The sequence below is a fragment of the Caloenas nicobarica genome, chromosome 2 (genome assembly GCF_036013445.1).
Source record: "Caloenas nicobarica isolate bCalNic1 chromosome 2, bCalNic1.hap1, whole genome shotgun sequence".
In the NCBI taxonomy this organism is placed as follows: Eukaryota; Metazoa; Chordata; class Aves; order Columbiformes; family Columbidae; genus Caloenas; species Caloenas nicobarica.
The window spans coordinates 1521781-1540726 of NC_088246.1; the positions used below are offsets into that span (position 1 = coordinate 1521781).

Below are 18946 nucleotides of genomic sequence, written 5' to 3' on the forward strand. Positions count from 1 at the left end.
CTATCCCACAACCATGGCCATCCCTGGTCCCACGGCTGTCCCCAAACCATGTTCATCTCCAGTCTCATAGCCATCTTGTCCCATGGCCATCCCCATTCTATGACCATCCCTGCTCCCATGGCCATCTCCATCCCATGCTGGCACCCTCCATCATACCATCTGGGAAGGCGAGACATGGGGTGGGCAAGGGGGAAGCAATACCTGGGTGAGCCCCGAGGCCTTCAGCAGCTCCTGGGGCGATCGGCTGCCGAAGTAGATCTGGTTGGGGGGACGGAGGCCGAGGATGCAGGAGTAGACTTTGTTCCTCACCTGGGGCGACAGGCGGGAGGACACGGAGTGGTCAGAGCCTGGGTGGTGCCATGGCCCCTGGAGAGTTCTGGGCGAGGGGAAAGGGTGCCACCACCTTTTTCCTGAAGTTGAGGAAGTAGTTGGCCTGGTCGATGAAGAAGAGCTCGAGCGCGGAGCGGCGCAGGTTGTAGCGGCGCAGGTGGACCTCGCGCAGGTGGGACAAGGGGCGCTTGAAGTCATAGCCGATCCCTGTCGAGACGAGGGGACACACAACCTTGTGGGTGTCACCATTCCCCCCAGAACCCAATTCCTGAGGTAGGGATGGGACCAGCATCACCCTGGGGTTGGGAGGAACCCACTCCCAAAATGGCCAGCACATGGTGAGACGGGCTTCTTGAGGAGATGGGATAGACTGGGGGTTCCTCACCCTGCTTTGTTGCAGGGACACCCCAAGGAGCACACGCTGTTACCTCCCTCCGTCTCCTCCTTCTCGCTGCTGCCGTCATAGAAGTAGATGTGCTGGGTTGTCACCTCCAGGCGGCCGGGGACAACAGCCACCGTTGTGATGAGCTCGCAGTCCTCTGAGACCACCAACTTCTCCCGCTGGTTCTGCTCCTTGGGCTCAGCCCTGGGTGACACAGCGGGGTGAGGAGACCCCGGTGACATCCCCAGCTAGGAAAGCCTGTGCCATGGTAGGGGATGGGGACACTCACTGGTTGTCCAGGACGGGGAGGTCCTCCTCGGCCAGTTGGTCATCCTCCAGCTCGCTCACCTTGGCCTCCTTGGCCATAGCGAGTGGGAGAGACTCAGCAGGGTTGTGGAGGTGGTCGGCTCCTGGAATGAGGAGGGGGTCAACAGACACCCCCAGCCACCCACAGTTGGGGGATGAGTACTGCTAAGGTTCCCTGTCCCACCCCAACCCCAAGAGGGTCTGTGACAGCTCCCACGGGTCTCACCCAAGTTGTCCCGTAGGGCGCTGGCCTCCAAGTGTTGGTCAAAATTGAGGTTGGGCACCAGCTTCAGCCTCATCCGCGAGTAGGTCTCGGCACTTGAGAGCTTCCAGCGAACCTCCGGTGGGTTCCTGGGGGCAGGTGGAGTGTCAGGCACCCCCCGAGGACGCCCAGATGTGTCCCCCCGCCCCAGGGACTGAGGTGGGGCTCACCGGTCAGCCCAGGTGGAGCGGGGTGAGGTGAGAAGGCGGCACAGGGACCTCCACTGTTTCAGCACGGTGCCGTGGTAGTTGTTGGCCTGCTTGAGAACATTGGCGTGACGGGTGTTTTCTGCCTTGGAGCGCTTCGCTGCCGGCTCCAGCACCAGCTCCTGCCGAGGGAGCAGGACGGGGAAGTGACAACAGGGCTGATGACATCTCCAGGGTAAGGAGAATGTCCCCAGATGATGTATATGGGGTGAGGAGCACATCTCTGGCATGATGTCCCCAGAATGATGAGCACAACCCCAGGATGATGTCTCTGGGATAAAGAGCATGTCCCCAGTGTGAGGAGCATATCCACAGGATGATGTCCCCAGGATGATGAGCACAACTCTGGGATGATGTTCCTGGGATGAGGAGCACATTCCCAGAATGATGTCCCCAGGATGAGGAGCATTTCCTGAGGGCAACGTTCCCAGGGTAAGGAGCATGTCCCCAGGATGACATCCCTGGGATGAACAGCATATCCCCAGGAATTATGTCCCCAGAGTGAGAAGCATGTCCCTTGGGCAAGGAGGATGTCCCTAGGATGACATCCCCAGAGTGATGAGTCTATCCCCTGGGTGATGTCTTTGGGGTGAGGAGCACATCCCTGGAACGACTTCCTTGGGATGATGAGAATATTCCCAGGATGATGTCCCTGAGATGAGGAGCATGTCCCCAGAATGATGTCGGCAGGATGAGGACCACATCCTGAGGCTGATGTCCCCAGAATCAGGAGGATCTCCTCATGATGACATTCCCAGAATGAAGGGCACATCCCCAGGATTAATGTCCCCAGGGTGAGGAGCATTTCCCTAGGGTGAGATTCTCAGAGCGAGGAGCATGTCCCAAGGATGACATCATTGGGGTGATGAGCACATCCCCAGGATGATGTCCCTGGATCATGTCCCTGTGGTGAGGAGCACATCCCTGAAAAAACATCCCTGGGTTGACAAGCACACCCCTGGGATGGTGTCCCTGGGATGAGGAGCACATCCTGAGGACCATGTCCCCAGGGTGAGGAGGATGTCTCCAGGATGACATCCTCAGAATGAAGAGCCCATCCTCAGAATTAATATCCCCAGGGAGAGGAGCACACCTCTAGGATGACACCCCCGGAGCTAGGAGCACAACCCCTTGATGACATCCTTGGGGTGATGAGCATGTCCCCAGGATGAGGAGCACATCCCCAGGGTGATGGCCCAGGGGTGAGGAGCAGGCAGTACCTGGAACATCTTGCGGCTGGCCGCCTTCTCCTGCTCCCGCCGCTGGGAGCTGCTCATCATGGCATCGTAACAGGCGTTCCAGAAATTGGACATGTGGTCGTGGCTCTTGGCGAAGGTGTCCATCTCAAACTGGGCCATGGTGGGCTGCACCTGCCGAGAGAACCAGGACGTGATGGGAGGTGTTTGCAGAGCTTGGGACCCACCAACCATCATCCATTTCCTGCAGGTCACCCCCACAGCCTGTCCCAACCCAGTGGTGACACGGAGACCCGGCCACAGCATGGACCCATCTCTAAGCCTGGGAAGGGCTTCCCCAATGATGATGTCCCGTGACACCCACGTGCTTCTCGATGAAGCCCCTCCACTCAGGGGTGGTGCAGAAGAGCTGGAAGTCCTCGTAGAAAGTGGGGCTGCCGTTGGTGGGGGGCAGCGAGGGCAGGAAGAGCTGCAGCTGGAGGGTCTCGTAGCACTGGTCCATGAGCGTACGGACGATGGGCATCAACCAGGAGAAGGTCTCGGACTTGGCGTCCAGCGAGCGTCGCAGCGGGGTTTCCAGCTTGCCCAGAAGGTAGCAAGCCTCATCTTTTTTGGGGGCCGAAGCGGTTTGCAGCAGGCTGTGCAGCTTCACGTACGCCAGCGAGTGCAGCTGGGGGGGACACGGGACGTCAGAGGGGGCCACCTGCCTTGCCCTGGAGGGCTGGGGTCTCATCTGGGAAGGGTTGACCCACCTGGGGGTCCTGCAGCATGATGTAGCCCACGAGGATGCGTAGACCCGTCTGGGCCATCTCCTTGAGGTCGGAGGTGCCGTTGGCCAGGTGGTACCAGACGCCCAGCTTGTCCAGCAGACTGCTCACCCCCTCGTAGATCTGGGGGGGACACAGTGAGCCCCCCGCCCAGCCAGACACCCCACACCTCTCCAGCTGGCCGGGCACAAAGCCACCAGGTCTGTCCCCACCAGCCAGCCACCCTCAGCTTTGCTTGGGACAGGTTTGGGTTATGGGTAGGGTCAGGATTAGGGTTTAGGGGTAGGGTAGAGCCCAACCCATACCCTAATGACAAACTAATTAGGGTTTGGGCAGGGTTATGGGCTGGGGTTTAGGGTTGGGTCTATCGCAAGGGTGTAGGGTTGGGGTTAAGGATTAGGACTGGGGTTAGGGTTAAGGGTTAGGACGAGGGTACAAGATAGGGGTTAGGGCTGAGGTTTATGGCAAGGATGTAGAGTTAAGATTCAGGATTAGGGTTTAGGAGGTATGTTTATGAATTAGGGTTATGGTTTGGGGTTAGAGCTTAGGGTGCAGGGACTAGGTCCTTGGGTTTACATAAGGGTGCAGGGTTAAGTTTAAAGTTTAGGTTTAGGGGTCAGGGTTTGGGTTTAGGATCAGGGTTGGGGTTTACAGCAAGGGTTAGGGTTAGATTTACGAGTTAGAGATAGGGTTTAGGGTTAGATCTTAGCATATAGAGTTAGAATATAGGGTTAAGGTTAAGGGTTAGGATTGGGGTTAAGGCTAGGGTATAGAACTGGAGTTAGGGCTGAGGTTTACAGGAAGGACTAAGGTTTAGGATTAGGATTTAGGAAGTGTGATTAGTTTACAGGTTATGAGTTAAGGTTAGGGTTTGGGGTTTTGGTTTACAGTAAGGGTGCAGGGTTAGGGTCAAGGGTTAAGATTAGGGTTAAGGGTTGGGATTTATGACATGGATGTAGGGTTAAGGTTTAGGATTAGGATTTAGGAGGTACGGTTAGATTTACAGGTTATGAGTTAGGGTTGTGGTTTAGGGTTAGACTTAGGGAGTAGGGCTATGGGGTTGGGTTTATGGTAAGGGTGTAGGGTTAAGGTTAAAGTTTAGAATTAGGGGTTAGGGTTTAGGATCGGGGTCAGGGTTTAGTATCAGGGTCAGGGTTTACAGCAAAAGCATAGAGTTAATTTTAGCAGCAAGGGTTAGGGTTAGACTTACAGGTTATGAGTTAGAGATAGGGTTTAGGGTTAGATCTTAGCATATAGGGTTAGAGCGTTGGATTTGGGTCTATAGTAAGGTTGTAGGACTGGGGTTAAAGGTCAGAATTAGGGGCTAGGGCTGGGGTGTAGGATTGGGCTTCGCGGCAAGGGTGCAGGTTTAGGGTTAAGGCTTAGAGCTGGGGTTTATGGCAAGGGTGTAGGGCTAGGACTAAGGTTTAGGGGTTAAGGCTTTGATTTTCTGGTTATGGGTTAGTGTTACAGTTTGGGATTAAGTCACATCTTATTTTCTAAGGTGAGGTTCAATGGCTGCAGGTAGGGGCAGGGTTTAGGGTTAGGCCTAACATTAGGGCTTAGTATTAGGGTTCAGAGCTCAAGTTTGGGCTCAGAACCCCCTCCTCCTGCCCACCCACCTTCTCGCTCCACAGGGCCTGGTTGTTGTGCCCCTCGGAGAACAAGAAATCCTGGAGCAGCCGCAGAAGCTTGAGGACGTTGTGGGTGAGACCGGGCAGCGTGGTCGGCCCTGACTCCTTCAGATCCGTCAACGCCGACTCCAGCATCATCTCCAGGAGGCTGCGGGAGAACAGGTGGCTTTGTTGGGTGGTCCTCCCTTGGGGTGCACCCCACAGGACTCCACTCCAGACCTTTGGTAGGACTCACCTGCGCTTGATCTCATCAGGAGGCCGCACCAGCTCGCACGCCGTCCCCAGCTTGGTGAGGACGGAGAAGACCTGCCCACGTTCCCTCCACGCCGCGTCATCCCAGCCCTCCACCCCACGCCAGGTCACCGAGAAGATGATGTTGGTCAAGAGGTTGCACAGCTCCTCCTCAGGCGTTTGCTGCCAACGGAGAGGAAAGGTGAGAAGTTTGGTGTCCAGCGCAGCCCAGGGTGCTGGGTACGATGGTTTGGGGCTCACCTGGGGGTTGCTGGTGTTGGAGACATTGTCACTGGGCAACGCGTCCTGGTAGCTGCTCTCGTCCAGGACATTGGAGAGGCTGGAGCTCTTGCGTGCTCGCATCCCCGGAAAGGGCTTGAAGCTCTCCAGGGGCGAGGGGGTGCCGGGGCCACTGGCTGGGGTCTGTGTGCCGCTCTCGGCTGTGGCCATGGAGCTGGTGCTGGCCAGGTCGAGCCCCAAGTCAAAGGGTGAGGTGGAGAAGGGCGAGAGCGGATGGTAGACACCATCGAAGGGAGGACCATCGCCAGGGTTGGAGGATGAGTGGCTGGCCCGGTCGGAGGAGTCGAAAGATTTGAAGTTGTAGGAGTGGAAGGACTTGGTGCGGCCACTCGGGGAGATGGAGTGGTCGGAGAAGCCCTCGGAGAGCTCCTGGTCCGAGGCCTCGTAGCCCAGTGGCAGGAAGACGTCCAGCTCCTGCAGCTCAGCCGGTGGTGGGCTTGTCCCCTCTTTGCTGGGGGGGTCCGAGAGGCGCACGAGCTCCAGGCAGCCCCCATTGCCCCCGATGCTCAGGCTGTGCTGGCGGGACTCGTAGGACTCTTTGACGTAGAGCTTGGTGAGCGTGTCCTGCCAGCCGGCCAACCGCGCCAGCTGCTTCACCATGTCCTGCTGCGCGTAGATCAAGTGGAAGAGCTGCAAGACAGAGCAGAGGTGGGGAGACCTCAGGATGTTGTCCCAGTTCCTGGTCACCTTTTGGAGGTTTGGTCCCTCTAAGGGTCTGCTGATGGTCCTGAGACCTTGGATCTCCCATAACCATCATGGGGTGCTGGGGCTGCACCACCTCCATGGTGGCACCATCCCCATGGTCCTCGTGTTCAGGCATGGCTGGATGCCCATGGGTGGCTCCAGGGAGCTCAGCCAAAGGGTCACCACTTGGTCACAGTTCCTTGCGCCCGTGGTCCTGCTCACCTTGCGGCAAATATCGAGCCGGACGGTCAGCTCAGCCCGGTGGGACAGGTAAACTACAGCCACCAGGTCCTTGTAGTTGGGGGGGTCTGTAGACAAGGAAAGACAGTACGGTGGTGGGACACCTCCTTCTGTCCCCACAAGTCATCAAAGGCCCCCAGCCCCAAGACCAGCTGAGCCTCGTGGGAAGCCACCAATGACGACCCCACAGCATGTGTTGGGGATGGGTGGCCAGGGGATGTGGTACCTGCCCCGAGGACCTGCTCCGAGAGGCAGCGGAAGAGCAGCATGGAGCTGGGGACATCACTGAGGCAGGCGATGAGCCCCTGGTACCCGATGTCCTTCAGCTTCAGGCGGTTCTTGCTGCGCTCGGGGACCTTCTCGTACTTCAGCATTTTGTAGAGGACCTGGTGAGACAGAGAAGAGTGATCGCCCCGCCACAGTAAAGCTGCTGGAGATGGCAAGAGGTTGGTACTGGGGACCTGCCTGACCTTGAAGACCCTCTCCCGCACTTCATCCGAGAACTTCTTCTGCACCAGCAGTGAGAAGAGGACCTCCACGTGGCCTGGCTCAAAGAGAAAGGCGAAGAGCTGCTCCTGGGCGGGCGAGCCCTTCAGCAGGCTGTGGATCACCTCCAGCGCTCCGCATACCTGCGAGACATGAAGTTGGTTGTCTACTGCCCTCCACGTGCCCCACCAGGACCTCAGTGGCTTCCCTCCACCTGCTCCCAAGTGCTGGGCCAGACCACAGCACACTGAGGTGTTTGGGGACACGGGTGGCTTGGTGATGTACCTGCTGCTCGTCCTGCGCCCCGGCCACGTAGCTCAGCAAGCTCTGCATCTCCTCCCCAGAGAAGCTCCTGCAGAAGAAATCCTTCACCAGGCTGAAGAGGGATGTCTGCACCGTCTTGATGTCATCAGTGGCCGTGGTCTTCTCCCTGGAGGTGCTGATGGACAGACATGCATCGGCATTCCTGCTGGGGACATGCACAGCCACCCTCCTGCCCCTTGTCACCAGCATGACCCCAAATGCTTGGAACAGGCTGCCCAGGGCAGTGGTGGAGTCACCATCCCTGGAAGGATTGAACAGATGGAAATGAGGTTCTCAGGGACATGGGTCAGTGCCAGGGCTGGGTTATGGTTGGACTTGATGGTCTTGAGGGGCTTTTCCAACCAAAATGATTCTGTGATAAATTCAATGATAAATCCCACTATGAAGCCCAAGGAGCTCCAGGACAGCCCAGTGTGGACATCCCTTCTGGCCAACCCTGCCCACTGCGAAATATCCACCCCACGCATTTGGAACTCTGCAGGGTATGAGCACCCGTGGTGCCACAGGAGGGTGGAAACACTTCAGGTCAGACAAGAAAACGGCATCAGCTGATTAGAGAAATGCTCTTGGTTAGTGCTGGAGAGACGCTGGGAGTGGATTTTGGGACTAAGTGGTCAAAACTCTGGGTGGAGGCTTGGAGATGGGGCATGGCCAAGGGGAGTGGAAGGTCCTGCACCCACCACCATGCTTCCACACTGGAAAATTATCCCATGAGGTACCTGAGGGTGGTGAGAGCCTGGCCCAGGTTGGCCAGAGAGGTGGTGGATGAACCATCCCTGGAGACATCCCAGGCCAGGCTGGACGGGGCTCTGAGCAACCTGAGCTGGTGCAGATGTCCCTGCTCATGGCAGGGGGGCACTGGGGGAGCTGGGAAGGTCCCTCCAACCCAAAGCACACTGTGATTCTGTGATTCTATATAGCCCCAAGCAAAGGGTGTCTACCCCGATCTGCAGCTCCAAGGGGTCAAGCCCATCACCACGTCAGCCTTTGGGGGTCCTGGCTACAAGTAGCTGCTCACCCGTAGAATGTCCGGATGGAGTCAAGGACGTACTGCACCCCGTACTTCTTGCGGATACGCTGCTTGTGGTCCTTGACGACGTTGGCCAGATACTGGATGTGACCTGTGGGGAGAAGATGTGAGCGGCTGTGGAGGCTGGTTAGGATGGGGAGGAATCCCCAAGCACCACCATGTCCCACCTAAGCGGACGGCGAAGTCGCTGTTGCTCCAGATGCGGAAGTCGAAGAGGAGATGCTGGTAGAGGAGGTGCAGCAGGAGCCCGCTGCCCTCCGAGGCCACCTGCTCCATGAGGATCTGCGACGCCATCAACGTGCTCATGTCCAGCAGAGGACCAGAGACCTGCCATAGGTGAGAAGAGAGGCTTCCAGCCCCGGTGTCTCCCATGGGGAACAGCCCTGGGGACCACGGGATGGAACCTTTGGTAGCCCCCCACACCTTCTGCAGCAGTGCCCCGATGATGGCCGGCCCGTGGCACTGCACCAGGCTCTCCTGGTTCACTGGGTGGTTCTGGATGAAGTTCTTCACCAGCAGCAGGAAGGCGGCCACGCTGTTCCTCTCCAGCCTGCTCTCTGCAAGGCACAGGGCAGAGCCCCATCAGTAGCTGTGAGTCCCGTGCCCACCTGGACACCTTCCCCCAGTGCTGCCCACATCCTGGGCATCCTGGAGACCCCACCAACAACCTTTCTCTGCAAACTTTTCACCCTGTTCTCCTATTTCTCCCAAATTTACATGAGTGGAAACCTCTGTTGCTCTGAGCTTGGAAAGAAATAGCTGGGTGTCAGGAGAAAGCCTGTGTCACCTATGCAGAAGAAGGCTTCTGCATGAACCCAGCCCTACTAGAAGACACCAGAGACTCCTCACAAAGGCAAGGCGGAGGTGAGCAGGCTGGAGCCACCCTCGTCTTCCCAAAACTCCTTGTTTATGACTAATTGGGTCATAACAACATTAAAGGATGTCAACAGTTGCTTCATTTCCCCATAACTCAAGGTGCCCCAGGCAAGACCTCTCATGCCCATGGTGGACACCAGCCTGCTCCGGGCAGCACCCATGTGGCAGTGGGGTCACCTCCAGCCACCCAACCTGCTCCACATCCCCTGAGGTCCTCACCCGAGGACTTGCCCAGTGGGATGAGCATGCCCTGAGCATTCCTGGAGGATGTCAGCTCTGGTCCCACCAGGTCATTGGTCTCCTGTTCATCCTCGGGTTCCTCCTTCTTGGACACCACTTGCTCAAGCAGGGGCAGCAGCACGCCCATCCCACCCACGCAGTTGACCACGTCCTGCCGGAGGGAAGCAACAGGCTTTGCTGGGCGCTGGGTGGCGAGGAGGAAGTTGGGTCCATCTCACCTGCTCATGGACTCAGTCCAAGATGGGAAGAGCCAGACCCTGTGACTAGCAAAGATTGGGGTGTCCCCAGACCCATCCTACAACATCAACCTAAAACAGGTCCCTGAAAAGCACCTGTTGCCCTGCACCACCCGTGGTGCCCACCCTAGATGCTGAGGACCTATGTGGCATGCAGGTTCTTGGTGGACCCATGGGCCACACAGGTCCTTGGTGGCCCCAATACCATGTAGCAGAGGCTCTGTAGGGTCCAGAGGAACCATCACAGCCATCCAACACTCCTTGGGGGTCCTGCCCCATACCCCCAAGAGGGGCCCAGCTGCCTCCTTGCCATGGGGTGGGTGGGCCAGTACAGACAACCTTGCACCCAACGTACCTTGATGTCCCAGTTGACCACCTTGTGTCCCGTCAGCCTCCCGTCCAAGCCGTGGCTGGGAGAGAGGTCCAGGCAGATGTTGTTCCTGCAGGCCTAGAAGAGAGCACCATGGGAGAATATTCATGCTCCTGGAGGTGTCACCTATGGCCAGAGGGTCTCCCAGTGCTGTCCCCATCCCTGGGGGGGGTGGCTCTCCTCACCTGTGGGGTGTAGTACAGCAAGAGCTTGCTGCTGAGCTCCGCCAAGTCACCTTCCAGTGTGAACGGTGATGTGACATTTGGCCCTGGGGGAAGAGGATTGGGGTGAGATGGAGCATGGTGGAGACCCCGGTTGCCACCAGCACCCCCGCGGACATCCCCCGTGTCCCACCCCGACGTACCCGCGCAGAAGAGCGCCTTGACCTGGGCTTGCTGCAGAGCCTCGCAGAAGATGGCCACCGAGCCCAGGTGACCCTCCAGAGAGGTGGGGCTGCCCCACTCTGTGTCCTGGCTGCCAGCCGCCATGGTGGCCACCACCCCCTCGGTGGGGGGCTGAGTGGGGGTCCAGGAGTGAGGGCTCAGGGTGGCGGGGACAGACTGGGAGCGACTGAGTGCTGGGCGCGGGGGGAAGACCAGCTCTGGCCCGTGGGACACCGGGGGGTGGCTGGTGGTGGCGGCGGTGGCGGTGGTGGTGGTCCGGTGGCCTGCGGAGCCGATGCAGCAGGAGGTGAAGGACTGGAAGGGAGAAGAAGGGAGAAGGAGTCACGCTCGGTCCCCAGCCCCATGCCATGGGGAGGGGGCTGGCCGGGCACCGGGGGGGGTTGCTCACCTCATGAAGGAAGGGGAAGCGGAGCTGCGCCGTCTTCCGCAAGTGCCCATCAGCGTAGATGCTGACGACGTTCTGGCCAAAGGGCCGGCGGCCGGCGACGTGGACAACGTCAACGCAGTGCTGGGGGGACAGGGAGGGGGCGTCAGGCATCCCGGTGGCCTCGTTGAGCCCCTGATGGGGATGGAGACAGGGGTGGGGACGATGCTCACCCAAGCTGAGTCGTTGAAGGCAAACTCTGGCAATGCCACTGTCATGTAGTCCTTCTTGGTGCAGACGGCCACCACCAACACGCCGCCGGTGGTGAAGAACGCCTCGAAGCCCGTCCCACCGGCTGTGAAGAAACTGATGGAGGGGAATCATAGAATTGTTTTGGTTGGAAAAGACCCTCAAGATCATCAAGTCCAACCATACCCCAGCCCTGGCACTGCCCCATGTCCCTGAGAACCTCATCTCCATCTGTCCGACCCCTCCAGGGATGGTGACTCCAGCACTGCCCTGGGCAGCCTGTTCCAATGCCCCACAGCCCTTTGGGGAAGAAATTGTTCCCCAGATCCAACCTCAACCTCCCCTGGTGCAACTTGAGGCCGTTTCTTTGTGTCCCTGTCTCCCCTCAGCTCCTGTTCTCCAGCTGAACCCCCAGCTCCCTCAGCCGCTCCCATCACACTTGTGCTCCAGCCCCTTCCCCAGCTCCGTTCCCTTCTCTCAACTCGCTCCAGCACCTCAACGCCTTTCTTGGGATGGTGGTGCTGTCCCTCCTCATCCTCACCTCAGCCCTCCCCTGGTCCCTCCATTGAGCATCACCTGTAGAGCTGCCTCCTCTTCGGCCTCGCCGCTGGCTCGGGCTCCTCCTCGCTCAGGCACAACCAGGCGTGGAAGGCGAAGGCCCCTCCAGGCCACTTCTGGATGGCGGGCACCATGATCCCCGCCATGCCGGGCGTCAGGTCGAAGCTCTGCAGCGCCCGGGGGGGTCCCTCCGCCCGCGCCATCCCCGACAGCGCCCGGATGACGGGTGCCACGTAGGGATGAGGTCCCCGTCCCCGCTCGCGCCGCAGAAGCCGCAGCAGCTGCCGCAGCTCCCCGGGGCGGATGGACAGGCTGCCCAACGCCCGCAGAAGCTCCAGTAAATTCTCGGAGCAGGCAACCGGCAGCGCCGGCTCGGTGGCTAAGGCGGCCAGTAGACAGCCCACCATGCCCGCCTTGACGCAGGTGAGGCGGCTGGGCAGGGAGGCTTCGCAGAGCCGCCGCAGCTGGCCCGAGAGGAAGATCTGGAGGTCCCGGCACGCCAATGCCGGCAGCCAGGCCAGCAGGATCAGCAGGGGTTGCTCGTTGCGGATGGGGCGCACTGGGAAGGAGCTGTGGTCACCTTCTACTGCCTGTCGAAACACAAGAGCTGGTTGGTGCAGCCTCGACCCTGTGGAGAGGGATGGATCCTCCCCCTCTGGTCACCCCGGGCTGGTGGTAGAGACTTCATGCATCAAGAGTCTTGGAGCCTCCAATGTATCAAGCCTATCAAAGACCCTTGGGCATCAAGCGTCTTGGAGACTCCCATGCATCAAGGGTCTTTGAGACCTCCAAGGATCAAGGGTCTTGGAGAATCTAGTACATCAAGGATCTTGAAGACCCTTGGGCATCGAGGGTCTTGGAGAACCCCGTGCATTGAGGGCAGAGGTGTCAAACTCATTTTCACCTGGGGCCACATCAGCCTCATGCTTGCTTTCAAAGGGCTGAATGTAATTTTAGGACTGTATAAATGTAACAACTCTGACATTTTTACAGTCCTGAAATTACCTTCAGCCCTTTGAAAGCAACCATGAGGTTGATGTGGCCCAGGGTGGAAATTGAGTTTGACACTCCTGATCAAGGGTCTTGGAGAACCTTGTGCATCAAGGGTCTTGGAGACCTCCATGCATCAAGGGTCTTGGAGAACCCTGTGCGTTAAGGGTCACAGAGACCCTTCATGAAGCATATTGGAGACCCCCATGTATCAAGTGCCTTGGAGACCCTTGTGCATCAAGCGCCTTGAAGAACGCCCACGCATCAAGCAATTTGAAGACCTTTGTGCATCAAGCATCTTGGAGACTCTCATGCATCAAGCATTTCAGAGACTACTGTGCACCAAGTGCCCTGGAGAGCCTTCTGCATCAAGCACATTGGAGACCCCCATGCATCAAGTTCCATCAAGACCCTCATGCATCAAACATTTTGGAGACCCTCATGCATCCAGCAGCACCAGAGCAAGCAGTCCCACATCAGAACGGGCTCAAATCTCCCCAAAGCTGAGTGTGACTCCAAGCTAAAGATGGCCTCAGGACCCCCTAGGAGGAAGCTAATGGGATACTAACAAGGTGGAGAGGACTGAGGGGTGAGGAATGGGGCTGCTGGGGGCTGAGATCCACCACGAACCACCAGCACTGAGGGCTTTGCTTGGCGTGGAGAAGTGGGCATGCTCACCATGTTGAGGAGCTCCTGGAGCAGGCGTTGGGTGGGCTGGCCCTGGCTCCTCAACACTTCGTAGAGGTGGGCATAGCCAATGCGCTCCTTGAACACCTCCTGCAAGCACCCGGGCATGTGGGACCCCACGCTGAGTCCCACCATGTGCTGTTTTCACCCCAGTCCACCTTGCAGCATGAAAACCCCCAAACCCATCCAACTTTTGGGGTGTCCCCACCACCCCAGTCCACTGCCCACCTTGGCTGAGGGCGAGTTGCTCATGATGGCGGTGAGGACCCCGATGGCGTGGACTGCGATGGTGTCAGAGCTGCTGTCAAAGACCTGTGGGGACACGGGGGTGGTGGGTCTACTGAACCATGGGGCCGGGGGGACATAACCCACCGCGCCTGGTGGTTTGGTTATGGGGCAGCCCCACAAGGTACCTGCTGGAGCCCATTCCTGTCTGGTGGCTGTGAGGGAACCTCATCCTGGGCTTCCCGTGAACTGCCGAGGTAGAGCTGTGGGACACGAGGTGGGTGTCAACCCCAGAGAACAGCACACAGTATGGGGTGGGGGGAAGAGGGAATGGGGTTCTGGAGGGTGCCCACCCCATGGGTGCTGCTGTAGAGCAGCCACCCTGTCCCAACATCATTTAGAGCCAGGAAGGGTGAGGATGGAGATGAGGGAGCCCAACCCTAGTGTCACCAAGTGGGGATACCAAGGTGGCCACCCCAGTACCTTGCTGTTTTGGAGGAGCCGGATGATGTGCTCAAAACAGTTGTTGCTGAGAAAGACGGCTTGGAGAACCGGCCGGTCCTCGCAGTTCAGCATGGCCGGGATGGCATCTACAGCGAGGTGACGATGGCTCAGCACCCATCCCACCTCCCCATCTCCATCCCTGTCCCCAACCACCTACCCAGCATGAGGACACGGAGAGCGATGAGGCCACCGGCCGCCTCTGGTGCCAAGGACGCGACGGGCAGGTCGGAGTTGAGCACTCTGAAGTAACCATCCAGGAGGACACGCAGGGACACGGGGCCAACGCCGGGACTGCCGCCGTGGAGAACGTGGACCACGGCCACCACCACGCGCAACACCAGCTCCAGCAACCTGGGGAGCGGGGGGGTTCCCCCATCTCCTCCCCGCCGCAGAACCCCCAGCAGCACCTCCACTGCCGCCGGCGTGATGGCCCCCAGGGCGTTGGGCTGTCGGGATGATGGGGAGGGGGAAAAACGAGGTTTTATCGTAGAATCACAGAATCACAGAATGGTTTGGTTGAAAGGACATTCCCAGCTCCCCCAGCGCCCCCCCTGCCATGAGCAGGGACATCTGCACCAGCTCAGGTTGCTCAGAGCCCCGTCCAGCCTGGCCTGGGGTGTCTCCAGGGATGGGAGGACAGGCTGAGAGAGTTGGGGGGTTCAGCTCCAGGAGACCTTATGGCCTTTCCAGACTTAAAAGGGGCCGACAAGAAAGATGGGGACAGACTTTTGAGCAGGACCTGTTCTGATAGGACAAGGGGTGATTGTTTTAAACTAAAGAGGGGAGATTTAGACTAGATATAAGAAGAAATTGTCCACTGCCCACAGTAATTCTTCTCACCTTTCTTGGCACTTTTTTTCGAATGGGATGACTCTCTCTGGGAGAAGCTTCTCCCTTTTCACTGATTACAGAAGGAGCTGAGAGTACTGAGGCTCGGTGTAATTTTTAGAAGGCCAAACGTAGATGAGATGACTCCATTGTTGGCACTATGAGATCCTGCTGAACTGCTCCTGTGTTGAGGGAAGGAATTCTGCCCCTCTGGGGGTGTTCAGCCTGGAGAAGAGAAGCTCCGGGGAGACCTTATTGAGGCCTTTCCGTGCTTAGAAGGGGCTGATAAGAAAGACGGGAACGGAGTTTTGAGCAGGGCCTGTTGCGATAGGACAAGGGGTGATGGTTTTAAACTAAACGAGGGAGATTCAGGCCGGACATGAGGAAGGAATTGTTGGCCCTGAGGGTGGTGAGAGCCTGGCCCAGGTTGGCCAGAGAGGCGGTGGCTGAACCATCCCTGGAGACATCCCAGGCCAGGCTGGACGGGGCTCTGAGCAACCTGAGCTGGTGCAGATGTCCCTGCTCATGGCAGGGGGCACTGGGGGGGCTGGGAAGGGCCCTCCAACCCAAAATATTCTATAATTCTATGATTCTGTGAAGTCTGGAAGCTTCGTGGTCTCATCATCCCACACTCCTACATCAGTCGGGTCTCGGTACTTATCCTTCGATTCATCAACCTCACCACCGAGTCCACACTCAAAGTCTTTTAACTTGTAATTAATGCTTCCCCACCACATCAATAAGGTATCACTATTTTCTTGTAATTACATCCTGCAGTGAAAGCTTCATTAAGTCGCCTATCACGATATAAAATCATTTATTTAAGCGATTAACCCTGAGCCCGATGTCTCCAGCACTGCAGGTTTTACTCACCTCACCGCACCCCGCTCCTGGGTGCGCGTAAATTAATTTGAAGCTGATTTTGGAGCTATTAATTAAGTCCTGATTTTTAAGCGTTGGGTTAATTAAAACCTACTTCTGCTCGATTTTATTCAGCCAAGAAATCCTCATCTGCCGAGTTGGTGATGAACCAGCAGCTTCAGCTCAACCCCCTCTTTAATTTAATTATTTTTTTCCAAGTTAAACCCCACTTGAATTTAAAGATGGAATTTTATAGAGGATCTTTAAAGGCTTTAAAAAAATTAAGCGGTTTAATTCCAGGGTTTATCTCGCTTGGAATATATAAAATTTGGGGGTTTTATCACTTGGATGATGATCCCAAATCCTCCCACATCCCCTTCCCAACGTTACCTTGGATCCAGAGAGGATGGCCCCAAAAAGATGGATCAGACGGAGCTGGAGTGTTTCGGGGAGTTGCCCCCCAGCTTGGAAACTCTCTGTGAGGATGAGGAGGGAAAGATTTATTTTAGGGAGGAAGAAGTAAAAAAAAAAAAAAAAAAAAAAAAAAGAGAAAAAGTCCCTTTTTGACACAAACCCACCCCCAAAACCAGCCCGCGCGTGCGCTGCCCCTGGGTGCTGACGGAAGGGTTGAGGATGCTCAAATTTTTTTCAGCTCTGGTTGCGCCGGGGGAGAGGTTTTTTGTCCTAAAAGAATGGGGTTTTGTTCAAAATAAGGTTCAATTTGGGGATTTACGGGCGGTTGGGTTCGTCAGGAGTTTTAGGTGATTTTTTTTGCAACGGCTTTGTTTCAGAATGGGGGTTTTTGGGGGCTTCCCCAGAAAAAAAAAATCCCCTTTTCATTGATTTTTGCAGGATCCTATATTTGCCCTTGAATCATATAGTGATCCTGGGACACGTATATGATCCTATATTTGCGGGGGCAGGTATAGGATCCTATTTTTCCCTCTCGTATGAGCACATATGGACTCCTGGGGCAGATCTTATATTTGATGGATCCTATATTTGTCCTCAAATAAATACTGATCCTGGGGCATGTATCGGATGCTATATTTGCAAGGGGCAGCTATAGGACAACCAGGGGCAGGTATAGAATCCTATATTTGCCCTGTAAATCCTATACCTGCCCCTGAATATTATATGTCCCCACGGATCCTATAGCTGCTCCAGGATCCCGTCCCCAGCCCCCAGCATCCTCCACCTGTCCCTGGATGCTCCGCGCACCCATGGATCCCATACTGACCCTCTATACATCCCTGAGATCCCATTGCGAGTGACGTGGCGGGGGCAGGACCCCCTTTTACCTTGGAAAAAGTCGCTGAATTCGGGGGGCAACGGAGCCGGGGAAAACTTGTATTTACTCTTCTCCTTCGCGCTGACGACTTCTCTGGAAAAAAAGGGGTGAAGTGGGGGGGACACAAGAGGGGTCGGGGGGGTTTTGGGGTGCAAGGGGGGTCCCCGCTCACCCGCTGAGCTGCCGTCGCCAGGTCTGGTAGGGGTCGAAGAGACACTCGCAGAGATGCAGAGCGTGGAGCATCGCGCTTTCCAGCTGCATCCCGCCCCGCGCGTCCTCCCGGGGACCCCTCAGCTGCCGGGAGAATTAAAAAACAGAGCAAGATTAACCCCCCCGCATTAAAAAAAAAACCCCTCCTGTGGCTGAGCCCCCCCGCAAATTGAGGTAAATTCTCCCCATGTGCTCACCTTGCTGGCACAGACTCGCAGGAGCTTCAGCACCTCCGGGATGAAGCCGGGGGTTTTGTCCGCTTGGATGTTCTCCGGGTTCCTGCGAGGGGGGGGATATAAAACATTAGGGGGTTATTGCATCACGGGGGGGGTTGATGCTCCTTGCGGGGGGGTGGATAACGCAGCAGCTGGCACAGCTGAACCCCATCAGTGGCTGGAGAAGTGGGGGGACACAGGTGGATTGTCACCCCCCCAGGGGACATGGAAGGGGTGGATTGGTGGGGACGCTGCTGCCAGGAGGTGGCAGAGACGAGGGGGGGGATGTATTTGGGGAGGGGGGACAATGATGCACTTTGTGGAGGGATGCTGTGCCTTGCAGGGGGGTGCTGTGCCCCATGGGGGGGTAAATACTGTGTTCTGGGGTGATGCGGTGCACTTTGGGGGGGAATTACGCACTTTTTGGGGGGGCTGCTGTGCTTCGTGGGGAGATGAATACTGTGGTTTTGGGATGAAGTGATGCACTTTGAGGGAGTAATGATGCACGTTTTGGGGGGGATGCTGTGTTTTGGGGGTGCTGTGCTTTGTAGGGAGGTAAATACTGTGTTTTGGGGTGATGTGATGCACTTTGGGGGGGTGGTATGCTTAGGGGGGGTAATGATGCACTTTTGAGGGGGATGCGGTGTTTGGGGGGGATGTTGCATTTCATGGGGGGGTGACGCTGGGCTTTGGGGGGGTAAATACTCTGTTTTGCGGGGATGCTGCACTTCATGGGGGGGTGACACACTTTGGGGGGGATGCACTTTTTGGGGGGTAAACACCATGTTTTGGGGTAATGCTGCATTTCACGGGGGGATGACACACTTTGAGGGGGGGGATGCTGTGCTTTGGTGGGGGGGTGATGCGTTTTGGGTTTGCGGGGGGGACGCACATCCAGGAAGGTACCCGAGCGGTTTGGGACAGTGGCAGTTTGGGACAAAGGTGACACCGGTTTGGTCCCTTCAGTGAAGCTTTAGGGGGGTGCACAGGACCCAGAGATGGGTGGGAGGGGGCACCGAGGGGACCCCCCCACCACCTGGTGCTGATCTACAGCACCAAAAGGACCAAACCCAAGAACCCGCATGGGTGGGGTGGACGGAGGGAAACCGGGACCCCATGGGGGTGGCGTGGGGGGTTATTTTTTGGGGGGGGGGGTTCACCCACCTGCAGATGATGATGAAGAACTTGAGGAGCAGCAGCGCCTGCCCCAGGCTGGTCCCAGCGCCCTCGTCCCGCGGGACCTGGGTCACACATTGTCCCAAGCGCTGACCCAGCACCTGCAGCACCTCCCGCGGCAGCACCGGGAGCTCCGACACCGGCTCCTCCGCCCTGGGGACACGGGGTGGGGGGGACAGGATGTGACCCCCCCCATAACCCACCGAACTCCATCCGAGCTTCACACCGGATGGTTTCAAACCACCGAGAGCGGATGAGCCGTCGCCGCCGCAACCCCCGAATGG

General features: G+C 57.5%; 1 protein-coding gene across 1 annotated transcript in view; it reads right to left on the minus strand.

Annotated features, from left to right (window-relative positions):
* The window catches only part of NBEAL2 (neurobeachin like 2), a 31696-nt gene that overhangs the window by 6059 nt on the left and 6691 nt on the right, over positions 1–18946 (minus strand). Inside the window, exons 3-38 of the mRNA XM_065627412.1 lie at positions 18651–18815; positions 17469–17550; positions 17234–17355; positions 17072–17154; positions 16161–16246; positions 14239–14527; positions 14061–14167; positions 13766–13840; positions 13581–13664; positions 13344–13442; positions 11694–12265; positions 11102–11234; positions 10893–11012; positions 10465–10798; positions 10286–10368; positions 10086–10178; positions 9474–9645; positions 8802–8935; positions 8546–8705; positions 8367–8469; positions 7310–7463; positions 7009–7167; positions 6765–6924; positions 6521–6606; positions 5576–6244; positions 5319–5497; positions 5072–5231; positions 3435–3572; positions 3047–3352; positions 2707–2856; positions 1451–1608; positions 1236–1369; positions 1002–1119; positions 759–916; positions 401–537; positions 202–366 (exon numbers count right to left, since the gene is read on the minus strand). Coding sequence (XP_065483484.1) covers positions 202–366; positions 401–537; positions 759–916; positions 1002–1119; positions 1236–1369; positions 1451–1608; positions 2707–2856; positions 3047–3352; positions 3435–3572; positions 5072–5231; positions 5319–5497; positions 5576–6244; positions 6521–6606; positions 6765–6924; positions 7009–7167; positions 7310–7463; positions 8367–8469; positions 8546–8705; positions 8802–8935; positions 9474–9645; positions 10086–10178; positions 10286–10368; positions 10465–10798; positions 10893–11012; positions 11102–11234; positions 11694–12265; positions 13344–13442; positions 13581–13664; positions 13766–13840; positions 14061–14167; positions 14239–14527; positions 16161–16246; positions 17072–17154; positions 17234–17355; positions 17469–17550; positions 18651–18815 — 6127 coding nt within the window. The remainder of the gene's footprint in view (positions 1–201; positions 367–400; positions 538–758; positions 917–1001; positions 1120–1235; positions 1370–1450; positions 1609–2706; positions 2857–3046; positions 3353–3434; positions 3573–5071; positions 5232–5318; positions 5498–5575; positions 6245–6520; positions 6607–6764; positions 6925–7008; positions 7168–7309; positions 7464–8366; positions 8470–8545; positions 8706–8801; positions 8936–9473; positions 9646–10085; positions 10179–10285; positions 10369–10464; positions 10799–10892; positions 11013–11101; positions 11235–11693; positions 12266–13343; positions 13443–13580; positions 13665–13765; positions 13841–14060; positions 14168–14238; positions 14528–16160; positions 16247–17071; positions 17155–17233; positions 17356–17468; positions 17551–18650; positions 18816–18946) is intronic.